Source organism: Calypte anna, chromosome 20, assembly GCF_003957555.1.
Source record: "Calypte anna isolate BGI_N300 chromosome 20, bCalAnn1_v1.p, whole genome shotgun sequence".
NCBI classification, from domain to species: domain Eukaryota; kingdom Metazoa; phylum Chordata; class Aves; order Apodiformes; family Trochilidae; genus Calypte; species Calypte anna.
The window spans coordinates 1,266,129-1,291,254 of record NC_044265.1 but is presented as its reverse complement, the minus strand read 5'-3'; the positions used below and the strand labels follow the sequence as shown (position 1 = coordinate 1,291,254).

Here is a 25,126-nt window from a genome sequence, read left to right as displayed (position 1 = left end):
AGAGTGGCACCAGGACTGGACTCAAGAGCAGAGCAAGAAACAAATTGCCAGTTATGAATGGGCTTGATTTAGATGATGTCTGAAAAGTAACAAACTAGCCATGGTTTCAGTGGAGGGTCAGGAATGCTGTAGTGTAAGAGCATCACCAAATTGGATATTTAGCAGTGGGAGGCAACCAGAAATTTCTCCATCAGCTCTTCAGAATGGCTTTACCCACCTGTTAAACCTCCATGTGGTCTTGGCCAGAGGAACAACAAAAGCATCTAACCTGATGTGAGCAGGAGAACCCTCTGGTGTGGAGCAGCCATGTGGCAGGCACTGCTGGGGCTGGCCAAGGAGCCTGAGGTACAAGTCATGTTTGCTGACCAGGTGAGACATGCTCCAGGCCTCCCTGATTTGCAGAAAAGCAACAGCAACAGTCAGCCCTGGTGACTTCATCTTGGGGCTGTTCCTTCTCAATCCTGTATCTGCATGACTGCAAGAGCACAGCACATGGGCATCTCAGCCCTAATCCAGCCCCATCCTACCTTCTGTCCTGGAAGAGGCCAACCTGCTGAGGAAGCAATGATTTGCCCAGAGTCAGGCCAATTCAGTGCTGGGAACAGGAGCACTTTGGAGAAGACTCCAACCAGGAGTTGTTTCCATGTTCTGCTGTGAACTTGCATCTTATTTCAAGACTGAAAACATTTTTAATTTTCAGCTCCAGACACTGGACTTCATTTTATCTTTGTCAGCCACATGGGCCTGTGTTCTTTTTTCCTTTGGTACCTTTGCCAAGTGTAAGTTCCCCCTGCAGTGATCTGGTTCCCATGCAGCCCTCCTGCTGGTGCATGGAATAGGAAACAACCCTTACAGATCAGATTGTCAGGATTTTCTTTTAGTTTTTGATCATTTGGGAACTTCTTGTTTGAACTCTTGTCCCAGATCACTGTGTTGTCCCCACAGGCTGAACTTTAGAGCTGGCTGTAGTGTCCAGGTAAGGTTCTAAGAGTTGTGCCTGGGACCAAGGTCATTTCCATGGTTCTTTGTGTGTTTTTATACCCTTTGTGTTAAGCCTTGCACTGAGAACTCACAGCACTTCCATTTCAGTGTTGATCAAATGGATCTCCCATGCCCTGTGTTTACCCTGTGCACTTCCCCCACCCTGCAGCCAGGACCTTGGCACAGCCTCCTCCAGCTCCCGGCTCTGCTGCTCTGCCTGGGCACCGTGGTGCCAGAGATGCCCCATGGCAGTGCCAGGCTATGCCCACGGTGCCCATGGTGCTCACTGGCTGCCACTTGCTGTTACAGGCTTGTCAGCACCGGTGCCCAGAGGCAGGAAGGGGAAGAAGACAAAGAACCAGATGCTGCTTCCTGAGATAAAGAACGCGGACTGGCTCGCCACCTGCAACCCCGAAGTTGTCCTGCATGATGACAGCTACAAGAAGCACCTCAAACAGCACTGCAACAAGTGAGTGTGGCAGCCCACACTGGCTCCTGGAGACCATGGGCTGAGGACCATTACCGTGGGGAGGGTGGGAGGGAGCTGTGAAGGGCTCATTGCCCACACAGGGTCACTGTGCTCCAGTTGCTGGACCACCCTCGGTGCTCCTCCAGCTCATGGGAGCTCTGTCCTGCTCAGCAAACCTCCAGCAACAGGTCTAGCAGATCACAGGGCTGTGGTGTCACACTGCATGGTTATTGCCCATCCTGCTCTTGAGAAAGCAGGTCCTCCCAACCCTGGAAAGCAGAGTGTCGAGCAGGTTCCCTTGGCCTTGCTGGCTGGCCCTCCAAGCATCCCTCTGCATACCCCTGGTGAGGGCTGTTGGGCCAGGCCCCCTGAGCACCTCCTGCCTGCGTGTCTGCATTGCTCTGTGCTGCCCCCGGACAGGGTTCTGCTGCGGGTGCGAATGCTCTACTACCTGAAGGCTGAAGTGCTGGGGGAGGCTGCAGACAAAGCCTTCGAAGGGACCCCTGCCAGGTAGGGACCTTACAGTGAACCCCTGGGATGCTTCTTGGGGAGGAGGGTGGAGGAGGAGCCATGGCTGGGCTCACCACAGCTCCAGCCAACCCCAACCGTGTGCCTTTAATCCAAAGTGAGAGCCCAGGGCTGTGCCCCATTCCCAGGGCCTTGGAGTAGCACGTGCCCCAGCCCTGTGGCCTTCAGGCCCTTCCCAGCTTGAGGACAAGGACACCTCTGAGCCTGCAGCCTGCCAGTTCCTGGCTGTCCTGCTTCAGAAAGAAGTGTGATAGGCTGAGTTTCATTTCCAAGAGCCCTTTAATTTCCAGGGGCAGTTGCCTGTCCCAGCACAGCTCCATCAGCACGAGTCTGTGCAGAGGAGATGTTGCAGACCACCCCACCAGATGTGCTGGTTTTTTGGGGTTGGTATGTTTGAAGTTATTTCCCCCAAAAGATGCTGTTCAGATACAGCAGGATCTCCAGTCCTCTGCTGTTCCTTGGGTGGGAGGGGAGAGGGGCTGTGCAGCCTCTCCATCTGTGAAGAAAGCGGGTAGGGAAGGCAGTGGGTTGTGATGGAGCCAAGGCTCCAGCTCTTGGACTGCAGGAAGATGTGTATGCCAGGCCACAGCATGGCCCCAGGCCAGCCTGGCACTCATGAGCTGTCCCCAAACCAGAGAGTGGTGGATTCTGTTTCCCAGTGCCCCTTCCCTGCAGTGCCCAGCATTCTTCAGTGCTTGGTGAGGCTGGGAGAGGGACACTCATATCTCCTTGGCCACAGGGAGCTGGATGTGCTGCTGCCAGACATTGACTATGTGGAGATCCCCGTGGACTGGTGGAATGCTGAAGCTGATAAATCCCTGCTCATTGGTGTCTTCAAGCATGGTGGGTACCCAGCTTGTCTGGGGAGTGCTGGTGTGTGAGACAGACCCAAGTGGAGCACCTGGCCAGACCTCCAGTGCCTTGAGGGGGCAAGGGGGCAGAGCTGTGGCCCTGCACTGTGTCCTCACAGTACCAAGGCAGCTCTCCTCAGCTCACACAGTAGGTGGGACAGGTGCCCAGTGTCACAGCAGACTCCTCTGGTTTGCCAGGAGCAGAGTGCCATTGGCTTCCAGGAGCCACAGGGCTGTTTGCTCCCAGCTTCCACCTGCTGCAGATGCTGGGCACAGCTCTCCCTGTGCTGCACTGCCAACCCTCAGGGCTGCCTGGTAGGATGGACAGGCTGAGCTTTCTGCTTCCCTGCTGCCCAGGGGCTAAAGTTGGGAAAGTGTTCTGAATTTCTGGGGGTGAGAATTGCTCTTGCAGCAGCACAGGCAGAGAGCGAGAGCTGGGTGGAAAGCTGTGTCCCACCGACCAGGAGGTTCACCTGTCCCAGGCTCAGGACTGCCTTTGGGCTGTCTTTCTCCTCCCTGATGGTCTCTGGTGGTTGGCAGGTTACGAGAGGTACAACGCCATGCGGGCAGACCCAGCACTCTGCTTCCTGGAGAAGGTGGGAATGCCGGATGAGAAACTGCTCTCTGCTGAGCAGGGTGCCAGCGACGGGGGCCAGGATGCTGCTGAAAGGTGGGCATGGGGTGGCCCCATGTGCTCGTGGGCTTTTGGGGGCCGTGGTAGCAGTGGGGTGCTGGGAGCAGGAGGGAAGCAGAGGATGTGTCTGAGCACAGAGAGCAGGGGGAAGCTGTCTCCCCAGTGCCAGGCAGAGGGATGGCGTGAGCTTTAATTCTCCACTCCCTCCTGCCAGCCACTGGAGCAGCCAAGAGGGCTGTGCCACCATCACCAGGGACTAATTCACTCTCTTACCCAGAAGCAGCGTGGAAAAGGAGGAGAGCGGTGGAGAAAAGCTGGAGGGGCTGCCAAAGCAGGAGGTGAGTGAGATTCAGTGTTCAATGCACCTCTGCTCCAGCCAAACCTGCCCTCCCACCCTGCACCCCAGGCTTGGCCCTACTCTGCTGTGGGGCACGGGGGGAACCAGCACTGCCCCCAACCCTGCTCTCTGCTGGCTTTGCCTGCCATGCATCTCTCACTGTGCTCCAGCACAGCTTCTGCTCTTGCCTCTGTTTCCTGCAGCATCCACCTAGTGGGGAGCTGCTGGGAGTTGAGGGCTGGGGACAGCCAGGGGTTGCTCTTGGCTTCAGGAGCCATGAGGGGCCTTGCCAAAGGAGTCAGGGGTGTCCCACAAGGACTTGTGTCCAGTGCTGAGCTCCCCAGTTCAAGAGAGACAGGGAACTACTGGAGAGAGTCCAGTGGAGGGCTGCAAGGGTAGCCTACAAAGGACTGGGGGATTGGAGCATCTCTCCTATGAGGAAAGGCTGAGACTGTTGGGGCTCTTTAGCATGGAGAAGAGAAGGCTGAGGAGAGACCTTATTGCTGTCCACAAGTGTCTAAAGGGTGGGTGCAAGGAAGATGGAGCCAGATTCTTCTCAGTAGTTCCCAGGGACAGGATGAGGGGCAATGGGCACAAGCTGGGACATAGGAAGTTTCATATAAACTTAAGAAAAACTTCTTTGAGAGTGCCAAGGCACTGGCACAGGCTGCCCAGGGAGGTTGTGGAGTCCCCTTCTCTGGAGATATTCAAACCCCTCCTGGATGCAGTCCTGGGTAATGTGCTCCAGGTGATCCTGCTTTAGTGGGAGATGATCTCTAGAGGTCCCTTCCAACTCTGATAATTGTCATTTGGTGAAATAGCTCTGAGAGAGAAAGAGAGCAATGACCGAGGCAACAAGGGGTTGCAGGGTTCTTTTGAGCCTCAGAGGCTGTCACACTGCTGCTGTCCTGGGCAGCATCACCACAGCCCATGTCACTGCGATGACATGGCCCCCCTCCAGGCCATAGAATGGACAGCACAGCCCTTCTGAGCTGTCACCTCCCCTGCCTGGGCTGTTCCTGTCCCCATACCCTGCCAGGGCCGGGTGGGCTGCAGACATGAGGGGTTCTGTGTGGATCTGGAGAGCCCTCTCTGACGTCTTCCTTCTGCAGGACCTCACGGCTGCTGGGGCGGGCGAAGGCAGCGAGAAGCGGGACGAGCCAGCGGCAGGTGAGGCCATGTCTCCCAGAGCACGGCATGTGGCTTCCCAGGGGCTGGCATGACACAGCTGGGGTGCTGAGGCAGGCACCACTGGGTCAGGGGACACGCTGCTGGGTTGAGGGACACGCTGCTGGTTTGGGGGACATGCTGCTGGGTCAGGGGATATGCTGCTCTGGGTTCATGGGTGAGGTGGCTTAACTTGGGCATCCTCCTGCCAGAGGCCCTCCTGTGCCATCCTGTGGGACCAAGGGACAAGCTGCCAAGGTCCTGGAAAGGAGTGTTTCCATCCAAAGCCAGGCAGGGAAGCCATTAGCCTGCCCTTGCCCATGCAGTTCCCTGGATGAGATGAGTGTGCAGGTCTCTGCCTTGGGCAGTGCTGGTGGATGCCATGGGCTGAGTGGTCCTGCTGCTGAGCAGGGAGCTGCCACCCTCTCCCCTGTATGGTCTGGCCCAGGGCCATCATCTGCCTCTGGGCTCTCTCTGGAGGAAGCTTGGACATGATGAAGCTCTGAGCCAGCAGCTTTTGGGGTGTGGAGGCCCAGGGATGGTCACTACAGCTCCCCCAGATCGTGGTCCCTGGTGTCGCCCATGAGAGGGGAAAGGCAGCAGGAAGTTCTCAGAATGGGCCAGAGGCACACGGGAACCTGTGTCTTTGAATGTGCATTAAATACTAATGTCCTTGCTGATGTTTGAAGCCCAGGATGGCTCCGACTCAGACAGATCCTGCTGGCCTGTCTCATCTGCCCTCACAGCCAGACTGCGCAGACTCGTCACCGTCTACCAGCGCTGCAACCGCAAGGAGCTGCCTCCCCGTGCTGAGGTGCTGGTGCCTGGTAACCATGGCTACTGGCTGCAGGACGAGATGTTCAGGAGAGCCTCTGAGATGGACTCAGTGAACAAAGAAATGCAGAAAAGGTAATGCAGCAGAAGGCCTTTTCCAAAGCTGGTTTAGACAGGTCGAAATCCTGGGCCCCCTGGATGTACCCAGGTGAATGTCACCACAGCTGTCCCTGCAGCCAGCTGCCCCTGTGACAGAGGTGCCAGGATCCTTGCAGCACAGGGAATGCTGCTCCCAGGTACCAGCAGCTTTGTGGCTCTGGCAGCCAGCCTGGCTGGGGAGCAGCCTCCACTATAGACGGTGGGTAGCAGCTGGTGACACAGTGAAAGGAAACAAGGGGACAGCTCTTCAGGGTCAAATCCAACATCTGCTGGACCAGGGATCACCCCCAGTCCCAGAAGAGCAGGTGCTGCTGGGCAGTACTCTGCACTTGGGGCACACCGTGGATGAGGGGTGACAGATGAGCCCTGGCACAGCCCTAATGTGTGGCCTCTCTGCCCCTTGTAGCTCTCACACCACTTCATTAACCTCCTGCTTGTGGCCTCAGGAGTCTTGTGGTGGAATATCCTGGTTGTGGTGTGCTCCTGTTTTGTTTGTACACCACTAAGTGGAAGGATAGTGGGACCATCATGGCACCCTGGGAGGCTCTCTGCTGTGTGGCAGGGTGGTGCTGCCTCCTTTGCTGTCAGTTCCCAGAAGACAACCCTGGGACTTCCTGAACTGCTGGGGCTCTCTGGGGTCAACAGTCCTTGATGGCTTTGTCTCTGTTGAACCTCTCCCCATTGCAGGAGCCCACACTTGGTATCTGGTGGCTCTCTGTTCATCACCTCCTGGCATGGAAGCTGCTCCAGCCCACTGATCTTCCCTCTCCCCTTCCTCTGGACTTCTTCTGGTTGTACTGTCCCCTCTTTGAGGTGGGGACATCAGTGGTTGTGCTGTGGATACCACAGCACCCTGGTATTTCCTGCTTTTTAATTCTGTGTAGTTTTTTGGGGGGATCTCCTTACTGGAGTGTCCTGGGCAATTTCCCACCAGCTTTTAATGTGAGGCCATTCAATAAGCTCCCCATTGGGCTCCTTGGTTTGGATCACTGATTTTTCTATTAACTTTCTTGTTATTCTCCTTTTTTGAATGAAATGTTGCTGCAGAGGGCTCGCAGCCCCTGGGAGCAGGGATGGGAATCCTGATCTAGGTGTATTTCTGTCAGCTCAGGAGTGCTGTGGGTGCTATCACCCTGTCTGCTCTCCTTTGACCTGCCCAGCGGCTTGGTGGTGCTGGGTCAGAGCTGCAATTCAGAGGAGCTGAGATGTGACTTTAAAGTTTCTTCAGCTCACAGCACTTCCCCTTCTCTGCCCTCACCTGCTTCTCTGCTTGCCCTGCACTTTGCACCCTGGTCTGTTCTCTGTGGCCTGTTTCTCTTCCAGCTGTTTGCTTGGGGCTGTATTTGCCCAGGACACTTTTCACCATCTCTGTCCTGGCTCATTCTTCTGGGTGATCCTCAGGAGGTGAAAGCTCAGAGTGAAACCAGAGTGAAAGCTGTGCTGTAATGAACCAGCTGCTTCCCTTCAGTGTGGAGGGGATGACACCCATCCCTGGCACCCAGGAGTCCACAGGAGTCAGCTGGGTGGGTGGGTGGGTGGGTGGGGATCACTTCTGGGACTCTTCTGGCAGCGAACCTCAGTCCCAGTTTCCATCTGGAAGGGGCTGGATGAGAGCTGTGTCTGCAGGACCTTTATTTCTAATTCCTGGCACAGAGATGGCCTTCCCATCGAGGTGATGAGGCAACTTGATGTGGCAGAGGTCAAGTAGGTGAGATGAGTTTGTGCCTCCACAGAAGCTGCTGGAGCCTGTGCCCCCTCAGCAGCACTGCCAGGAACTGCTGTTAGTGCCCTTTCAAACAGCCAAGAGTTTGTTTTCAGCTGTGAGCCAAGAACCAGAGGGCCTGTGGCCTGTGCTCCTCCTGACTCTGCTCCCTAAGATGGAAGTTCTTGGGTCGTGGTGATGTCCCTGGTGGGCTCCTTCTGGCAGCTCCCCCAAAACTGGTGGACAGTAAATAGATGGTCCTCTCTGGCCAGTGTCCTGCCCATGCTAGAACCAGAACATGTCTCAGTGGTGCTGATGTCTCCTCCCTGCCCCACAGGTGGACCAGGAGGGAACAGGCAGATTTCTACCGCACTGTCTCCTCCTTTGGGGTTATCTATGACCAGGAGAAAAAAATCTTTGACTGGACCCAGTTCCGAGCCATCTCTCGACTGGAGAAGAAGACAGATGAGAGCCTGGAGAAGTACTTCTACAGCTTCGTGGCCATGTGCAAGAATGTCTGTGGTCTCCCACTATGGAAAGAAGATGGTAAGTAGAAACTGCATGGTCTCTGGGGGATCACAGTAGGTCTGTGTACTCATAGGTCAGAAATGGTCCCACTGGTCTTGTGGAGCAAGGGGGCAAGGGAGGAGTTTCAGGGACAGTTGGAGACAATGAGACATCAGGGAGGCTGTGGTCTTGTAGAAGACACCTACATTTTGGCTGCCTTGTCAGAAGTTCCCAGCTCCAGTGTGGAGATGTGATCTGCTACTTCTCTACTCCTCTCTCACATCTGGAGATTGCTGTCTTGGATAAAATTGGTTGTGATGTCATGGAAGAGCTCCATGAGACCTCTTGAGAGCAGGGGCAGGAGTCCACAGGGCTGCTCAGCCTTCCTGTTGTGCTGGGGATGTGGTACACAGTGGTGACAAGGTGACAGTCCATTATTCTATGAAAAACTTCATGGGCTGAGGGACTCCCTTCCCCAACAACCTGCTGAAGGGCTACCAGAGGCTCTGACCCTGAGGAGCTGCTCTGTACAGCTGGCGATGGTGGAACAGAGCTCAGACAAGGCTGAAATCCTCTGCAGCCACGTGCTGCTCTTGGTCCAACTGAAAAGTTGAGGGCCTTTGCATTCGTGTGTCCATTTGGTGACAAATGAATGGCAGGGGTGAGACAGGGAGCTACAAGCACTCCCCACCTCACCTGCAGCCTGAGCAAGAGTTCAGACTTGCTCATCACCACCTCTGAGTAACTCTCACCAATCCGTATGGCGGGGCCTGGGCTTTTCTGTCCCTGCTGCAGGTCCCCCAGACCCTGACATCTACGTGGAGCCCATCACGGAGGAGCGTGCTGCCAGGACCCTGTACCGCATCGAGCTGCTGCGGAAGGTGCGGGAGCAGGTGCTGAGGTGTCCCCAGCTCCAGGAGAGGCTCCAGCTGTGCCGGCCCAGCCTCTACCTCCCGGTGTGGTGGGAATGTGGCAAACACGACCGGGACCTGCTGATCGGCACCGCCAAGCACGGCCTGAATCGCACTGACTACTACATCATGAATGACCCTCAGCTGTCTTTTTTAGATGCGTACAGGAACTATGCCCAGCATAAAAGAACGGGGCTCCCAGGCCCAGAAACCCTGTGCTGCCTTTACCAGACTAACTCCAAGCTCTACAGTTCCCCTCTCTACAGCCAGGGGGACCAGACCTGCGAATCCCTGGAGAATGAAGCTGAGAGTCAGATCAAGGTGGAGGCTGCAGACAGCACCATGTCCCAGGCCGGGGGCAGTCCGCCTGACCCGAACTGTGAAACATTCATGTCCAAAGTTCAGGACATCATTTCCAGTAACTATGATGAGAGCTCTCTGCCAGACTCCTTGGTGTGCATGATGTACGACGAGAAGGCCAACAGTGAGCAAAGCTCCCTCGCCAGGGACAGTCCGAGCTGCACAGACGTCGGGAGCAGCGTTGCTAAACTCTCCGAGGGGAAGCTAGAAGGGGACGAGGACCCATCCAGCTGTGATGCAGATGCCATGAGAGAGACTCCCTTCCTGGAGGGTTTGCAGGTGGGCTGTGACCGAATGGACAGTCAGAATGAGGAAGCTGAGCCTTCACCTTCTACCCCCGAGAGCAACCCAGCGCAGAGCGTCCCAGCAGAGCTCTGCCAGGCTTTGCAGCAGAAGGGAGACCCTGCCAGCCCTGCCCCAGTGCTGCCTGAGCGTGGGGCTGTGGAAGGGGTTATAAGTGTGGGGCTCTACAGTCCCAGTCTTCATAACTATGAAATAAAGGTTCCCCCTGAGCAGAGGTTCATCAGCCTGCTGCAGGAGAAAGGAATGGAGGCGAAGTCAGGGCCAAGTCAGAGCCACAGTGAGGAAGATGAGGAGGAAGAAGAGGATGATGATAACTCTGAGACAGCAGCAGATATTGTGGAAGGCTTGAGTGGTCCCAGGACCAGGGCCAGTTGTGAACCTGAGGCTAATGAACTGGGGGGTGAGGAGCAGAGCTCTGGCCTCCCCACACCTGAGGACACTTGCCCAGAAGATGTGAATGGTGAGAGAGAGTCCCTGGGGCTGGGGACACCTGAAGTGCTGGGGGTGCCCAGGCCAGAGGGGAGGGAGGACCACGGCCTGGATGAGGAGAGCAGCCTGCAGCACTTGCCAGGCCAGGCTCAGAGCCAGGCTTTCAGCCTCCCCTCACCTCTGCTGGGGGTCCCAGGGACAGAGCCCCCCCATTCCGAGGGGGAGGCCTGGGGCCGAGGGGCTGAGAGGCCAGCAGGCTGCAGAGAGACCCTGCACCCTGAGCCCCAGGGGGTGAAGCAAGAAGAGTGTGAGAAGAGAGAAGAGGAGGAGAAAGCCAGCAGCAGCCAGAGCCAAGGTATGGTCCTGAGAGCTGCCCCCTGGCTGACATTAACTTCCTGGGGTGGGAGGGACCTGCTGTCCTCCCTGCTGAGACAAAGCCTTGGGGCTACCAAGCCCTGGTGTAGCCTCCCCTCTGCAGGAGCTGGGGTCTCTCCAGCTGGTGTGACTGGGGACCAAAGGGTTGGTGGCTGTGTTTGCCAGAAGCCTCCACCCTACGCCCCAGCAGCCCCTCTGCCATCAGCAGCCCATGGGATGCAGGATTCCCATCCCTTCCCAGCACAGGGCACTGCCAGGCAAGCAGCTCCTTTTGGAAAGATGTGTGCTTTCCTTCTCACCTGCCCATGGGATGGGGATAGGGATGGTCAGGGATGGGGGACATGGCAATAGAAGCCCCCCAGTCTCAGCCCAGGGGAGTGCTGGCCCTTCCTGAGCAGCGTGGGCTGAGACTCAGGGCTGCTGCATTGCTTGGTAGCTTGTTGGAGCATGGTGGAACCAGCTTGGTGCTGGGGTGGGAAGGTGTGAGGGAGGATGGTGATGGGTTCTCTTCTCTGTCACTTTCTCAGATGGTCCAGAGAAGTATCTGGAGGAGGAGAGCAAGAGTTCTGCTTCTGTCCTTCCTGGGGAGATCGATGACCTTCAGGATGCCCGGGCACCAACCATAGCCCAGCTGCTGCAGGAGAAGACACTTTACTCCTTCTCTGAGTGGCCTAAGGTGAGTTTAAAATTAACAGTGTTTGTTTTGCAAGTGTCAGTGTGCAGACCTGACCAGCAGTGGCTCACACAGCCCCAGTGCTGCCTCCTGGTCCTCCACACACAGCTTCCCAAGGGTGCTCTGAGTGGGTGCTGATCCCCAGCACCCCTGCCGTGGACACACCTGCCCCAGAGCAGCTCCCCACTGAGCTGTGGTCACCAGGGCTGGGCCTGTCTTTAATCCTGAGGTGAAATACATGAGTCAGTCATTCAAGTCCCAGCCTGGCACCATCCAATTCTGTTTGCAGGACCGTGTGATCATCAACCGCATTGACAACATCTGCCACGCCATCCTGAAGGGCAAGTGGCCTTCCTCCACCCAGCAGTTTGAGACACAGAGCCTGCTGATGGCCCCAGCTGTAGCCAGCAGTGCTGGCAGCAGGAACAGCTTTGCTGAGTCAGAAGCCCCTGATCCCACCTTCAACAACGGGGTGTTAATCTCACAGGTACACAAGGTGAGGGGGGGCTTCCAGATGGAGACAGGATTGGGACTCTGGGGTGAAGCATTGCCCAGAAGCACTTAGCAGTTTCCAAAGTGGAGCCTGGGTTTTCACTGCCTCCTGATGCCCCTTGTGATGTATAACACACAGCTTTAAGCCACTTGGTCCCCTCAGCTGAGGCTCCTAGTGAGCTCCCTGGGCTCTCAGCCCCTCCTGGGAAGGCAGCTGAGCTGCCACCACTCCTGCAGCTACAGAGGGGCTTCCAGAGTCAGCACTGGAGCACCCAGCATGGTCAGGGGAAGAAGAGTGTCCCAGAGGAAAGGATGCAGGAGAGGGCAGTGCCCCATCAGTCACCAGCTCTTTCTCATCTCCTCTCATTGTTGGACACAGCAGAGAGACAGAAGCTGCTGGCCTGGGACTCCAGCCTGGTTATCCAGCAGCTGGTGGTGCACCCAGGCAGATCAGAGTGTGTGTGAGGGTGCTCCTGCACCATCCCCACACAGGGGAAGATGTGCCCAGGGAGAGGGCACCCTTCAGGGCTCCTGTGGAGAGGCAGAAGAGCCTGAGGATGAGCTCAGTGTAGGGTTGAAGAGCTGTGTTCCCTGGGCAGCGTACAGCCCGTAACCCTCTCCGTGGCTTTGGTACCCACAGGAAGGTTTCCTGACCCCTGCCTTTGCAAAGGATGAGCGGAAGCACAGGAGGCCCTATGAGTTTGAGATGGAGAGAGATGCCAAGCAGAGGAGCTTGGAGCACCTGGCAGCAGCCCATGTTCATCCACCCATTGTGCTGAACGGTTGGCGTGATGCAGCGGTGGACTTGTCCAGAGCCTCTGATGGGTCCCCAGGGAACTCCACTCCTTTCCCCCTGAACACAAACATGCCCAAGCTGGGGACTGTGAACACCCTCCCAGGCTCCTTGGGCATGGACTTGTCTGGCATCCTGCAGGCAGGGCTAATCCATCCTGTCACAGGACAAATTGTGAACGGCAGCCTCCGAAGAGACGACGCTGCCATGAGGAGGAGACGGGGCAGGAGAAAAAATGTGGAGGGGATGGACCTCATCTTCTTGAAGGAGAGGCCTCTCCCAACCAGGCTGCAGGTGGGTTGATGCTCTGCCCTTTCACATGGCCCCATGGAGTCAGCACAATTTGTATCGTGGTCCAAGTCTCCCCTTCCATCTCTGCTGCCCATGGCAATGCAGGACCTCCTCCAGGACAGCCTGGCTTGTGCTGGAGCAGGCAGGAGAGGATACTATTCCAGGGAGAAAGGGAAGTTTTCCCTCTGGCTTGCAGTACTGGAGTGTTTGAGCCCTGCTCAGCATTATCAAAAGCAGCTGTTCTACCTCAAGGGGTGTCTAGGGTTAGAGAACAGAAGATTCTTGACTGCATTGGAGCTGTGGCCAAGAGCCTGTTCCATCCTTTTTCCTTCAACTCTGGGTTCCACTCAAAGAAGAATGGGGGTCTGGGAGCAAGACCAGTCCCTCTAGGTAACTTTTAGGAGTGATCTGGGAGGAAGCTGGCGCTCCTGGTGATTAGGGTATTTCCAGGTGAGTTCAGAGGCATCTGCCAGCTCTCTGTGCCCTCCGTGCCACCAGCTCTGGGGACTGAGTGGCAGTGTAATGTGGGTGGTGATTTAAGGACCAGTCACTGGCAATATGTGGATTAATCTCTGTGATGGGAGCAGGTGACCTGCTTCAGGAGCTCTGTGTATCTGGGTGTGCATCCATCACCACACGTTGCTGATGGGCCCTCTCTGCTCCTCAGGATGTTCAGGAAGACCACATGCAGCTCCCCCAGACCAGTCCCCTCCCCGATGGGCCGGTTGCTGCTACCTCAACTCCCCAGCCAGTCCCAGCTGTGGGCAGCCCAGCAGAGAAGGCTGTCCCCAACAAGAGTCTCCTCGACTGGCTCCGTCAGCAGTCCGACTACACACTCGACGTTCCTGGCTTTGGCACAGTAAGGGTGGCCTTTGGTGGCACCTGTGTGTGTGTCTGCCTCATGTCTTGCCCTCTGTGTTGGGTTTTCTGCCATTGCTCTGGAGCTCAGGGCTTCCACAAAGTGTCTCAAAAAGCAGCCTTTTCCCTGTGCGGGGGCTCAGGCTGCTTGCCAGGGCTGTTCAGAAGGCTCATGACAGGGCAGGGAGGTGGCACTGTTCCCTGTGCAGCAGTGAATGTCACTTTGCTGACCTGTGTCCTCCTGCTCCATGCTCTGTTCTCCACCTCCAGCACGACCCTCTGCCCTGTGCATAATTAATCTACTGTCTTCCAGAAGTTTAAGGGATGGAGAGAGAAATGGGAAAAAGGATTTGGGGTGCTCAAGGTCTGCATTGTTCCTTTTCACCCAGGGTCATTTTAGGCAGTGCAGTTGTATAAAGTAAGGCTCCAGACAAGAGGAAATCTTCTTGCTGTAAAAACAGGACTGAAGCTGCTGTGTGCAGGCTGCCAAGGCTGTAGTTGTGTGACCATGGGTTCCATCAGAAAGCAGCGTGGCAGAGAGTGGGGTTCAAAGTCTGTCTGATTCTTTTTTTCATCTCAAGCAACCACCTTTTGGTCTCACAGGTTGGTTTGCTCTGGCAGAGCACGGGATGTAAAATGGAGTAGGAAGAAATATGGTGATAATACAAGGCAGGATGACCCTTGCTTTTCAAAGTCCAGAGAGACACGAGCTCTGTGCCAAGGATCATAGACCCTTGGGATTATTGCATGAAACAGTCAGATAGTGCAGCCAGTGTGGAGATGCCTTCCTGGTTCTTTCCATCACCCTTGCCTTTTGTGGGGCCTTACTGGAGCCTGCCCAGACTGGCTGTGCCACTGGTGAACCTCTCCCTCCCAGCAAGCCCCCAGTGCCCCACACCAGCCCTGCAGGATCTCCCCTGTCAGAGCTGATGTCCTCTCTCCAGGGAGAATGGATTGAAAGCTGCTCCAGGGGCCTGCAGCTCATTGAAGGGCAGGCCAAGCTCAGGGCTTTGTCTTTGTCTTTGCCTGTCAGGAGCCAGTGCCCGGGGGTTCCTTGTGGTCCTGTGTCTCTGCAGGCTGAGGGACACCAGGACTTGGTGTGTGCAGTGGGTGGGCAGCAACTCAGTTGTGACTGTAGGCTGCAGTCCTGAAGAGCTCTCATCCCTCCCCAAAAATGGTGCAGCAACTCTGTGGTAGGAACGGCTGAAAGGCAGCAAGGCCCAGATGAGGTGGTGAGAAGCAGAGAGCTGTGTCAGGCTGACTCAGAACACCACGTGCAGACCTGTTCTTTTTCTCAGCAGTAGTTAGTGCCCCCTTTACAGCTGCACGGCTATGAGTTGGCAGCAGGTCACAGTTTTAGGACTGGAGAGGAACTAGAAAGAGCTGGAGACATCTCAGTGTGGTGCACTGGAAACCCCTTTATACCTTCAAACCCCAACTGTGCTCATTGAGGAGCTGTCCCTGTGTCACCTGCACTGCTCCCTCTGTCCCCCAAGAGCTCCTCTGTGCTGCTCTCCTGCAGGGCTTGTAGCCAGCCAGGCTCATTAAGCCGTCAGTCTCATTAATGTTGTCTTGTTTGCACTTCAGAGTTTTTCAGACAAGCCCAAGCAGAGGAGGCAACGCTGCAAGGACCCCAGTAAATTGGACATTAACTCACTGACGGGAGAGGAGCGGGTGCCTGTGGTACATAAGGGTACCGGACGGCGGGTAAGCAAAGTTCTGTGCTCTGCCCTTGGGCTCTTGAGATGTTTAGCAGACCCTGAGCTCTCCCAGGGGAACATTTAATCCAGAGAAGCCTATGGATGGGACAAAAGTCTGGGACACATCCCTGATCTCCACTGTCCCGTGACAGTCTGCCCAAGGGGACACAGACGTGTGAAAACTTTTGTCTGTGGAGTAAGCACAGTCTGAGTGTTCCCCACTGCTGGGGTGAACAGATCCTGCAGTGGCAAAGGGATTCAGCCTTTGGCTTTAAAGTCAACATCAGCACAGCTCTGGCTGGTGCTTCCCATTCTGGATTTGAAATTCCCCTTGAATTCACTGTGATGTACCACAGATTGTAGTATTGCCATGCAGATACCTTTGCTTTGTTCCTCCCTAGGAGGTGCAGGCAGAGCACACCCATACCCATCCTAGTGCTGGGCATGAGGGAAGTTGAGGGTTTGAGGAGATTTTTCATGCTTTCTGAGCAAGGAGCATGGATTTACTGGTCTGCAGTTTAATCTCCAGTGCTTTGGTGTTCACCTCTCTGAATAAGAAGGGACATACAGGGATACTCTCCACCCAAATTCAGTTTTAAATGCACCCAGGACTGCACTAGGTCAGAAGGTGATGTGACATTATTCACATCTAAACCCAAAACTAAAAGGTGAGGCAGAAACAGGCTGTTTCAGCCACATTTGTTTCCCTCTGTTACATCCATAATGACTACTGGGGACCTAGGTGAATTGGTAGGTTTGTCCAGCTCTGAGCATGGCTTTTATGGAAGCTCTGTCCCCATTGATTGTCCGTGGGGAGGGTGATGGGATGGGCCACAGAGGCTGAACTGGTCTTTTCTCCCTGAACTGTGTGTCTGGAGGTAGCAGGTGCATACTGAGTCCTGCAAATGTGTAGCAAGGGAAGAGTCTCTGCCCTGGCCAGATGGCAGCAAGGAGCTAAGAGAAGTGTAATGGTATTTCTTGTGTTATTTTACATAACTCTTTCTAAAATAGAGGTCATGCTTCTGCTGTGTTTTATAGTTAGGGGGAGCCACGGCACCAGCATTGAAGGAATTGCCAAGGTGGCTTGATGCAAACTTGGAGTATGCTGTTGCAGCTGACTGGGCTGACATTGTTAAGCTTTCAGTAAGTTAGAGCTTTTGGAGAAATCTGTATCATGTCATCTTTTCTTTCCCCTCCCCATCCCCACAACCTTTCTCCAGTGAGGATCTGGGAGCTGCGAGGCAGGACTTCAGCTGCAGGAGGGGATGGCTGCAGGGCTGGCAGCACCAGGAGAACTCCCCTGGCAGAGGGAGGAGAGATGGGGGTCAGTGCCCTGGGAATGGGGCTCAGCAGTTCAGGGGGACTGTCCAGGAAGCCTTGGGATGCTTAGAAATAGCAGGGGCCAGAGACACACCCAAGGAGCAGTAATCCTCCTCGAGTGCTGGATAGCAGGGAGTGGACAAAACACATTCTCATGGGTCAAATTTTCAAAAATACCCTTGGCTGAGGCTTTTCATCAGCTCCTGCAAGCTCTGCCTTTGCAGCAGCCCTGGGCCTTCTGAAGGCTCTGCAGGTGCTCAAGCCTGAAGGCTCAGGCATGGGCTGGGAGAAGGGCAAGGAGGGGGCTGAGCTGAGCCATGTTCATTCATCCTCTTCATCAAGTGGAGCCCATGGAGAGAGGGACATCTCTCCCCTGGGGCACAGGGGTGCTGCTGGGTCACCCTTCCCCACCCCACGGGCTGGCCTTGTCCAGGCTTCTCCTTCCAGTCCCCTTGCCTGCTCCCTGGTTTTGTGGCTGCAGTTGTTGTTGTGACACCCCTGCAGGCAGCTGGGAGGGGAATGAATTGGCTTCGAGGTTTGTACTGCGCTCAAATTTGCTTTTAATTAACACTGAAGATTTGGCATCCTCAGGAAACAGCACCCTGCCTGGGCAGCCAGCACCCGTGTGAGCTGGCAGCTCCTCCTTACCATGGTTTTTAGGGGCTGGGTCTTTGCTGGTGGGGGCAGCTGCCTCCCTGGGCACTGCCCCAGGCACCCCCTCACCTGCTTTGTTCTGCAGCCTCGTGCCCTGCAGAGTTTGCACCCCTGAGCCCCATCAGCACTTGGCTTTTGGCAAATGTGCTTCTGTCCTGGCACATTCCTGTGCAGGGAGATGTGGCTGCTCTGAGCCCTTGGGCAGGCAGGGGCGTGGGGTGGGTGCTCTGTGGAGCCCAGGAGCAGCCGAGGTGCTGTGCTGGTGGGAGGAGAGGAGAAGATTCCCCCTCTGGGGGCAGTAGTGGTGTTGTGCAGGCTGCAGGGTCATGGGATTCAAGTTTCTGCACTGCAGGTGTCAATGGGAAATACTTTTCCTACCTAAATCTGTTATTAGAAATAGAACAAAGATCAGTGGTATTGGAACTCAAAGGGAGCCTCAAAGGGAAATATTTAAATGTCTGTGGTGAGGATGGTGAAAAATTGAAGTATTGAATGGTTCTGTGGATCCCCCTGCACTGCTCTGTGTAACCAAGCAGTCTCACCCCATTGTGGCTGCTGGGCTTTGATCCTGTATCTGAATGCTCAGAGGAACCTTCCTGGTGTCTCAGCAAAGCTGGGAGCCCCTCAGACAGCATGTCCACTCTCCATGCATCATCCCATGCAGTGTTGCCATCCTGCAGAGCTTTGAAAATTTGGCCCTTCATATCTGAAAGACATGGTCACACCTGTGGCTGAGGCCACGGCTAAAGCTGGAAGGGAGCTGAGTGTCTGACACAGAGCTGCTCTGAGGGCTTGGGTGTTAACACAGGGTAAAAAACGTGTTTCCTCCTTTCCTCCCTGTGCACTGTGATGCTGAAGGATCATGGCCAGGTTGGATGGGGCCTTGAGTGACTTAATCTAGCGGGAGGTGTCCCTGCCCATGCAGGGGGGTTGGGACTAGATGATAACTTTAAGTTCCCTTCCAACCCAACCCATTCTATGACTCTATGGCAGGGCAGAGCGAGGGTGTTTTGCATTTGGCAGCATCCCTTGGGGAAAAGTTGTGTGTACCTCTCAAACTCCATATCATGTAAGCAAGTATTTTTCTGTGCTGATGCCATCTGGGACGCAGATGTGAGCACGGAAAAGCCAGATTTCCTCAGATGCAGTGATAACTGTCAGGCCTTTTCTGTTGTGTGTGTTTCATTTTCAGGGCTACCTTCCAGAGAGCAAATTCAATCGCATCCTCACCGAGCCCGTGCTGCGAGACGTGGGGCCCCGCCGGAGGGGGAGGAGGCCCCGAAGTGAACTCATTAAGGGCCCTGGTATTGTAGCAGATTCTTCTTCTGGGATGGGACCATTGTTCATGAACGGACTGATTGCTGGGATGGATCTGGTAGGACTTCAGAACATGAGAAACATGCAAGGGATTCCTCTGACTGGGCTGGTCGGGTTTCCTGCTGGATTTGCAGCGGTGCCTGCTGGCGAGGATGTGAAAAGCACCCTGAGTATGTTGCCCATGATGCTGCCGGGCATGGCTACTGTACCACAGATGTTTGGTGTCGGAGGACTTCTCAACCCCCCCATGACAACGACTTGTACTGCGACTGCTCCGACTTCCTTAACAAGCACAACGAAAAGTGGTGCGGGCAGCGCCGAGAAAGCCACTGAGGAGAAACTGAGCAGCCAGGACGGGAAAAAAGAAACTCTCTCTGAAGATAAGCCTGGTCCTAGTTCATTTTCTAATCAGACAGAATCCGCAATAACTACCAGTAGTCCTGTAGCTTTTAACCCGTTTCTTATCCCAGGGATGTCTCCTGGACTGATCTATCCCTCAATGTTCCTTTCCCCCGGCATTGGCATGGCGCTGCCCAGCATCCAGCAGACCAGGCACTCGGAAGCAGCCAACCTGGAAAGCCAGAAGCGGAAGAGAAAGAAAGCAAAAGGGGAATCAGCAAACCCAGAGCTAGAAACTGTCTCGCTGCCCGAAAAAGAAGCTGCAAACAGTCAAAACTGTACAGAGCAAACACCTCCTTCATCAGCAGAGAAAGAGCAGGACGGGGCAGCGGAGGAGGAGCGCGAAGCGGCCTGCGATACCAATTAGAACTTTTGTTTCCTTGGGAAAAAAAGAGACAAAAAAAAAAAAAACACTAAAAGATTGTGGCTTGTGAGTTTCTTATCCCATAAACTCTTTGTTACTTACCCTCCCAGCCCCACTCTGCATTCATAAACCTGTGTTTCCATGAGAAATATTATCTACCTAATTCCCTGTCAGAAAAAAAAAAACTCTGGTGACATACTACATGTTAATAGTTGCAGGGTCTTGCCACTTTATTAGATAAACAGTGTTGTCTAGCTAGTATGGGAGGCACCGAATTCTCGTTCCGTTTTTCCAGTCGTTCATCCCAGCTGATGAAAGCAAATCCAGTACTTGGTCACCCCCAAAATTGCTCACTCCTTTGAGAAGAAAAAGCAGCAAAAAACCAAGAGTAAAAGAGAAGTCTTTGCCTCTTGGTCTACATGCAGACAAGGGTATTTCTGTCTACAGTGACACTGAACAAAAAAGCCTGTATTTGGGGGTAAAAAGCACAGCTATAGTAAGTGCTAATGTGTATTTTTTATTTAAAGTATTTCCCTATTTTATCATGGTTACTAGAATAGTAGTATAGACAGAAGTATATAACTAATGATTGAAAATGCATATATTCATTTCTTTGAAAGGCAAAAGCATAACTGGTAGTGATATAATTTCTTGATCACCCCCCCAACCTCAAAGGTTTGGAGACAAACTGCAGCAAGTGAAAATACAACACAAACATTCTTTTGTATTTTTTACAACCAAAGTTTGGTTTTACGTTAAGTGGAGTTTAGTTGCCCTTTCCTCAGTAGTTACAAGAACTTTTCAGCTTGAGCTGGAAAGGTTTTGTGCATCTTTGCATGACTTTTTTGGGATTACTGTACCTGTAGCTACCAGTTTCTTCCTCGATTCTGCTGGTCTTCAGTTCCCTCTGGCGTTAGTTCTCATCTGTGGCATTAGAGGTGCTGTGAAGGCTTTTTGGTTTTTACTAGCCATGAGCAGGCCACACTGATTTTAATGCTCCTACATGAACACTGAGGCTTTTTGAGTTTTTATATTTTTCCACTCCTTCCCCCAGAAGCAGTGTCCTTTCAGCAAACAAGGCAAAGGCTGGAGGCCAGCTTTCCTCTTTCAGGAGTCCTCTGAGAAGGACGACAGAGACTTTCAGAGCTCGTGATTCTTCTTTTTAGCATTTAGACTGTGAAGAGATGACCTTGGCTTCTTCTTTCCATTCCGTTTGCTGTTCAGCAGTGTTTCCAAGTCCCCTCCCACTGGCAAATGATTTCGACGTCTGCATTTCCAAGGGACAGGTTGTAATGCCACCAGCCCCCAGCTCTGGGTACTGAGACTCCTCCACAGGCAACGCTTTATTATTTTTCCTTCCCTTCACTCCTCATTTTAATTTTTCTTCCACTTGGGCTTGATCTTATTTGCAGCTCGTGGTTTGAGACTTGAAATAAACCTCCGGTGGTGCAGCAGTGAGACAGAAGGCAGGCTGGTGAGGGAGTTGGGAGTGTGCTAGGAATCGGGTTCACATCTGGTTGTCACAATTTACTGTATTTTTTACTTATTTTCTGTTACAGTTTTTGCTAATTTATCAGATGGTCCAAATGTTTCGACATAACTATTTCAGTTTGCATTATTTATTTATGATGGTTTGTGTCACTGTCTTTTATACATTTGGGATTATAAATTATGTACATGTTAAAATTAGCATCTCAAAGAAGTCTGTTACCCATGGTCTGAAAAGCATTTGGTTTCTATTTTCATGGAATTTATTCCCAGTTTACTGGATTGGATGATTTATTTTTTCTTAAGTATGTAACCAATCATCATGCAACCCCCCCTTCCTGATAATTAAATGTGTTCTATTTAATAACATCCTTGTAGCATAGATACTGTATCACTATCGACAGATTTCTTAGAAATGCTGCTATCTCTATTTAACTAACATTTTGTTCAGTTTTGCCTCCAGTGGAAGCAGAAAGGGTTTTTGCAGCTGTTAAATCCAAAATCAATATAATTTATTTATGTAAAAAAAAAAAAAAATCACGATTGATATATTTTTGAACCTTTTAAGTACTAACTTCCTTTTTATTCAGTAGAACATGTACTTGCCCTAAATCCTGAAAATACAAATGCTATAAAACTTCATATATCTTCAAAGCCTTACTGTGAATGGATACAGCAATCTCTCCAGAGTCCATTTCTTGTTACGGGATAGTTTTTTTCCAGGGTTACACGTGTAAGGAACAGGGTTTTAAGTGAAATTTATTTAATTAGCCAGCATGCTTTATACCTTGTTCTTCCTTATCAGACATGTATGCTACGTCTCTGAGTGTTTAGGCTTCTCTTGGACTGCTACTTTGTGACCCTTTTGCAACCCGATATACTCTGTGGATTATTTAGACTGTAAGGCTTTAAGTGGCTTCTTATTTTCCATCATATCCAAAACAAATGCCAAATTTTCACCGGGTTTCATGGCTACTCACACAAACATACATTCTTCACCAAATGTGCTAACAAAATAAACTGTCTGTGCTCTTGAACATGGATAAAAAGAAAAAAGATTTAAAAGTCAGATTTTTATTTTTTTAATTTAGTGACTAGATGATGCTTATCTTTCAGACTTGGCAGAGCCTTGCTACAGATGTATATAATTTTTTTTCCAGCAAATATATGTGAATGTTGAATTCACCTGACTCAGTGAGAAACGTTACTTGCCTTTTTCTCAGCACGAATCCATCCAGAAGCTGCCAGACCCAGCAGACCTCTCCCATCTTTAGGGCTGCTCTTGGTGCACCATGAGGTTTGTGTCTCTGGGGACGGGATGCTCCTAGCTGGCTCCTTGGCTTTTCCTGCCACCAAAGGGGGTGATCAGGCTGAACCCCCACTGCAGCCCCCAGCTCTTCCACCCAGTGCTGTGGGGGTTAACTCTGCCTGTGGTGTGGGTTAACTTTGGGCTGTGTGGGTTAATTCTCTGTGCTGTGTGGGTTAACTCTCTGTGCTTTTTAGGTTAACTTTGGGCTGTGTGGGTTAACTTTCTGTGCTTTGTAGGTTATCTTTGGGCTGTGTGGGTTAATTCTCTGTGCTGTGTGGATTAACTCGCCGTGCCCTCTGGAGTTAACAGGCTGCAAGCTCAGTGGAGCAGCCCAAGCTCCAGTTTGAGCACAGTGCAGGGGGCTCTCTGCCACCCCCCTGCATCCAGAATGTGGGCAGAAGCCCCACGAACAGTCATGAGATTCCCCTGGTTCCTGTTCCAGCCCTTTCCACTCCCAGCAAAAGAACTGCTGGGTTCTTCTTCCTGAGCTATTGAGCACCTCTGTCTGAGTCTTGCAAAATGCTGGCAGGTGCCAAATAAACCCTTGTGAGAAATCTCTCGTGCATTAGAGAAGCAGGTATTAATTTAGTTTTTCAAATGAGAAAAAAGCTGATTTCCTTAAGGTCCAGGAAAAAAGACACAGAGGAAACCAAGAGTTACTGCTTGCTCCCCCTGCCCTTGTGTAAACACCTTGTCCTGGCATTTTGTTGATGCCTTTATTCAGGGAGAGAAACAGGAAAGCACCAGGCAGAAGAGGCATCAGATAGTGTTTGGACAGGGGCAGAGGAGGCAAAACGATGGCATGAAACTCAGAATTTCCAGTTCCTGAGTCTCCCTGTACATTCTGCACACTGCAGCCTTCCCCCCTGCATGGTTAATGTGGAATATTTGTGCCCATTCCAGGAGATCAGGGAGTAGAACACCCTGCACAGGAGCCCTGCACTCCTGTCCCTGCCTGATTTTGATGTCGTGGGATGCAGAATAGTTCAGTATCAGCACACATTTCATCAGGAGCTTTCATTCCCTTCATGGTCACAGGTTTAATGATTTCTATCAGCACTGGGGCTGGGCCATCCTTACCTGCCCTAAGGGCAGCTCTGGTGTCTTTATGAAGTTACAAACAATCATTTCAGATCCATATCTCAGCTGGCAGTGAGCAGAGGGCAGGATCTCCAAGGACTCGAGGTTTGTATCGAATGAAAACTTGAGCTTTTCAGCGCGTTTGTGTTCCCACCTCTGCAGGAGCCACTTCAGCTCCAGAGCTGTGGAGCACGGGCTGATTCACTAAAGACCATTCAGCATTTCACCAAACAGGTAGAAAAGCACCGTGAGGGTCCCCACACCCTGTGTGCCAGCACAGGGTCACCGGGCTGTGGGGACAGCGGTGCTGGGCTGTGGGCACCGGGTCTCCCAGCCCAGTCCCGGCAGAGCAGGAGCTCTGCAGGATCAGTGGTAAAAGAAATCCAGAGTCTCTCGTTTACCTTCCCAGCCATCTGCTGACCTGGGAGCATCCTCCTTGGGCTCCTGCCGTGGCTTTTGGGGTGTTTGTGGGCTCGGGGTGCAGGCAGGGGTGGCTCCAGGCCATGGGAGCGGTGCCGAGGCAGAGCCAGTTCCTGGAGAACCAATATTTCATCTCAAAAGGCATAAAATAATCCAAGAGCTCAGCAGAAACCCAGTCCCACTCCCCCGTTTCACCTCGTTCACCCTCCAGAGAAATTTTAACCGGAGAATGGCTCCGTTCAGCACCGTTATTTGCCTCCCGTTTGCCAGCAGTCCTGATGGGGATGGAACGTCACCAGTTCAGCCTGGAATCCAATCCCAGTGTTACCAGTTTGTGCGAGACCAGCACCAGCAGTTGGAGGGTCCCAAGGAACAGCAGCGACCCGGCAGGAGCATCTGAGGAGCAGGAGCTGCAGCAGATACCCAGCACAGTTTTCAGCTGGAGATGTTGTAGCAAAAGGAGACATCTTACCGGGACAGGCTGTGCCATTGAGAAAGACAATTTTTAAAGGAAAATCCGCAATGACTTCTGCTCCCCCCCCCTCCTCGGAAGAGGGCACAGATTTCTAACAGAACAACAGAAAAACACAAAAACCAAACCTCGTGATCGTCTGAGGGAGGCAAATCTGTTTCTGAAGGAATAAAAAGTCCTCTGACAGCACAGCCTAATTACCAGCAATTAAATGTGCTTTTCACAGCAGCCGGTGTTCCTTCCTCTCACAGCAGACCCTTTACAAACACACCTGGATTAAAGATGGTTTTTTAGGGGAAGCACCATTTTGGAAAGCCCCGAGGTGACTCTGGGTGAGGGACCAGCTCCACCAGCCCGTGGTTCCCACGGAATCATCCCCGGGATTTCCAAATGAACACCTTAAAACCCGCTAAACCCGGCACTTGGGGGCAGGACCATAACCCAGGTAAGGTCAGGAGCTGCTGGGTGAGCAGGGGGACAGCGGGGCCGTGTCCCTCCCCACGAGCACCCCACGGTTCCAGGCACCCACGAGGGACAGGGGGGTCCATCCCCCCCCAGCTGGACACCGGGACTCGCTCCGTCCGGCAGCCTCCCCGCAGCTCAGCGGGCTCCAAACGAACCCCAGGATGGTGGCTGCAGCACCTCCAAGGTGAGACGGGCTGGAACCACATCCCCCTCCCGGCAGCAACGCAGCCCCCGGGCCGCACCGACCCCTCCCGGGAGCTGCCCCCGGGAGCGCTCCGATCCCTCGGCGGGGCGGGCACGGGAAGCGGCCCGGGGGGCGCTCAGCTCCGCAGCGGGGCTGCCGGTGCCGGCCTACCCGGGACCACCCCGCAGAGGCCTCCGCGGGGCTGGGGGCCATCGAAGCCCGGTGGCCATCGGAGCCCGGTGGCCACCGGCCCGGGCACGGGGTGGCCCCGGGGGGAGGTGTGTCCCCGCCTCCCGCCCCGCCCGCCGCGCAGACCGGAAGCTGTCTCCGCCTTTCCGGCGGTCACGTTGTAGCGCGGGA

The 25,126-nt window shown here is 53.5% G+C and overlaps 1 protein-coding gene and 1 long non-coding RNA gene across 3 annotated transcripts in view; one reads left to right on the top strand and one right to left on the bottom strand.

The window, feature by feature from the left end:
* The window catches only part of CHD6 (chromodomain helicase DNA binding protein 6), a 90,201-nt gene extending 68,316 nt beyond the window's left edge, over positions 1–21,885 (top strand). Inside the window, exons 23-38 of the mRNA XM_030462988.1 lie at positions 1,291–1,450; positions 1,871–1,960; positions 2,718–2,821; positions 3,370–3,499; positions 3,741–3,801; positions 4,913–4,970; positions 5,657–5,876; positions 7,940–8,148; positions 8,905–10,467; positions 11,015–11,163; positions 11,450–11,656; positions 12,293–12,739; positions 13,404–13,595; positions 15,182–15,301; positions 16,333–16,437; positions 18,461–21,885. Coding sequence (XP_030318848.1) covers positions 1,291–1,450; positions 1,871–1,960; positions 2,718–2,821; positions 3,370–3,499; positions 3,741–3,801; positions 4,913–4,970; positions 5,657–5,876; positions 7,940–8,148; positions 8,905–10,467; positions 11,015–11,163; positions 11,450–11,656; positions 12,293–12,739; positions 13,404–13,595; positions 15,182–15,301; positions 16,333–16,437; positions 18,461–19,351 — 4,706 coding nt within the window. The 3' untranslated portion in view covers positions 19,352–21,885. The remainder of the gene's footprint in view (positions 1–1,290; positions 1,451–1,870; positions 1,961–2,717; positions 2,822–3,369; positions 3,500–3,740; positions 3,802–4,912; positions 4,971–5,656; positions 5,877–7,939; positions 8,149–8,904; positions 10,468–11,014; positions 11,164–11,449; positions 11,657–12,292; positions 12,740–13,403; positions 13,596–15,181; positions 15,302–16,332; positions 16,438–18,460) is intronic.
* Positions 21,886–22,720: 835 nt separating this feature from the next.
* LOC115599431 lies at positions 22,721–25,011 on the bottom strand. 2 transcript variants are annotated; one of them, XR_003988421.1, is made up of 4 exons: positions 24,938–25,011; positions 24,246–24,388; positions 23,841–24,126; positions 22,721–23,758 (listed from the first exon to the last, which is right to left on the bottom strand). It is a non-coding gene; the product is annotated as an uncharacterized LOC115599431 (long non-coding RNA). The 2 variants fall into 2 exon arrangements; XR_003988420.1 differs by having other exon boundaries at positions 22,721–24,126.
* Positions 25,012–25,126: the final 115 nt, after the last annotated feature.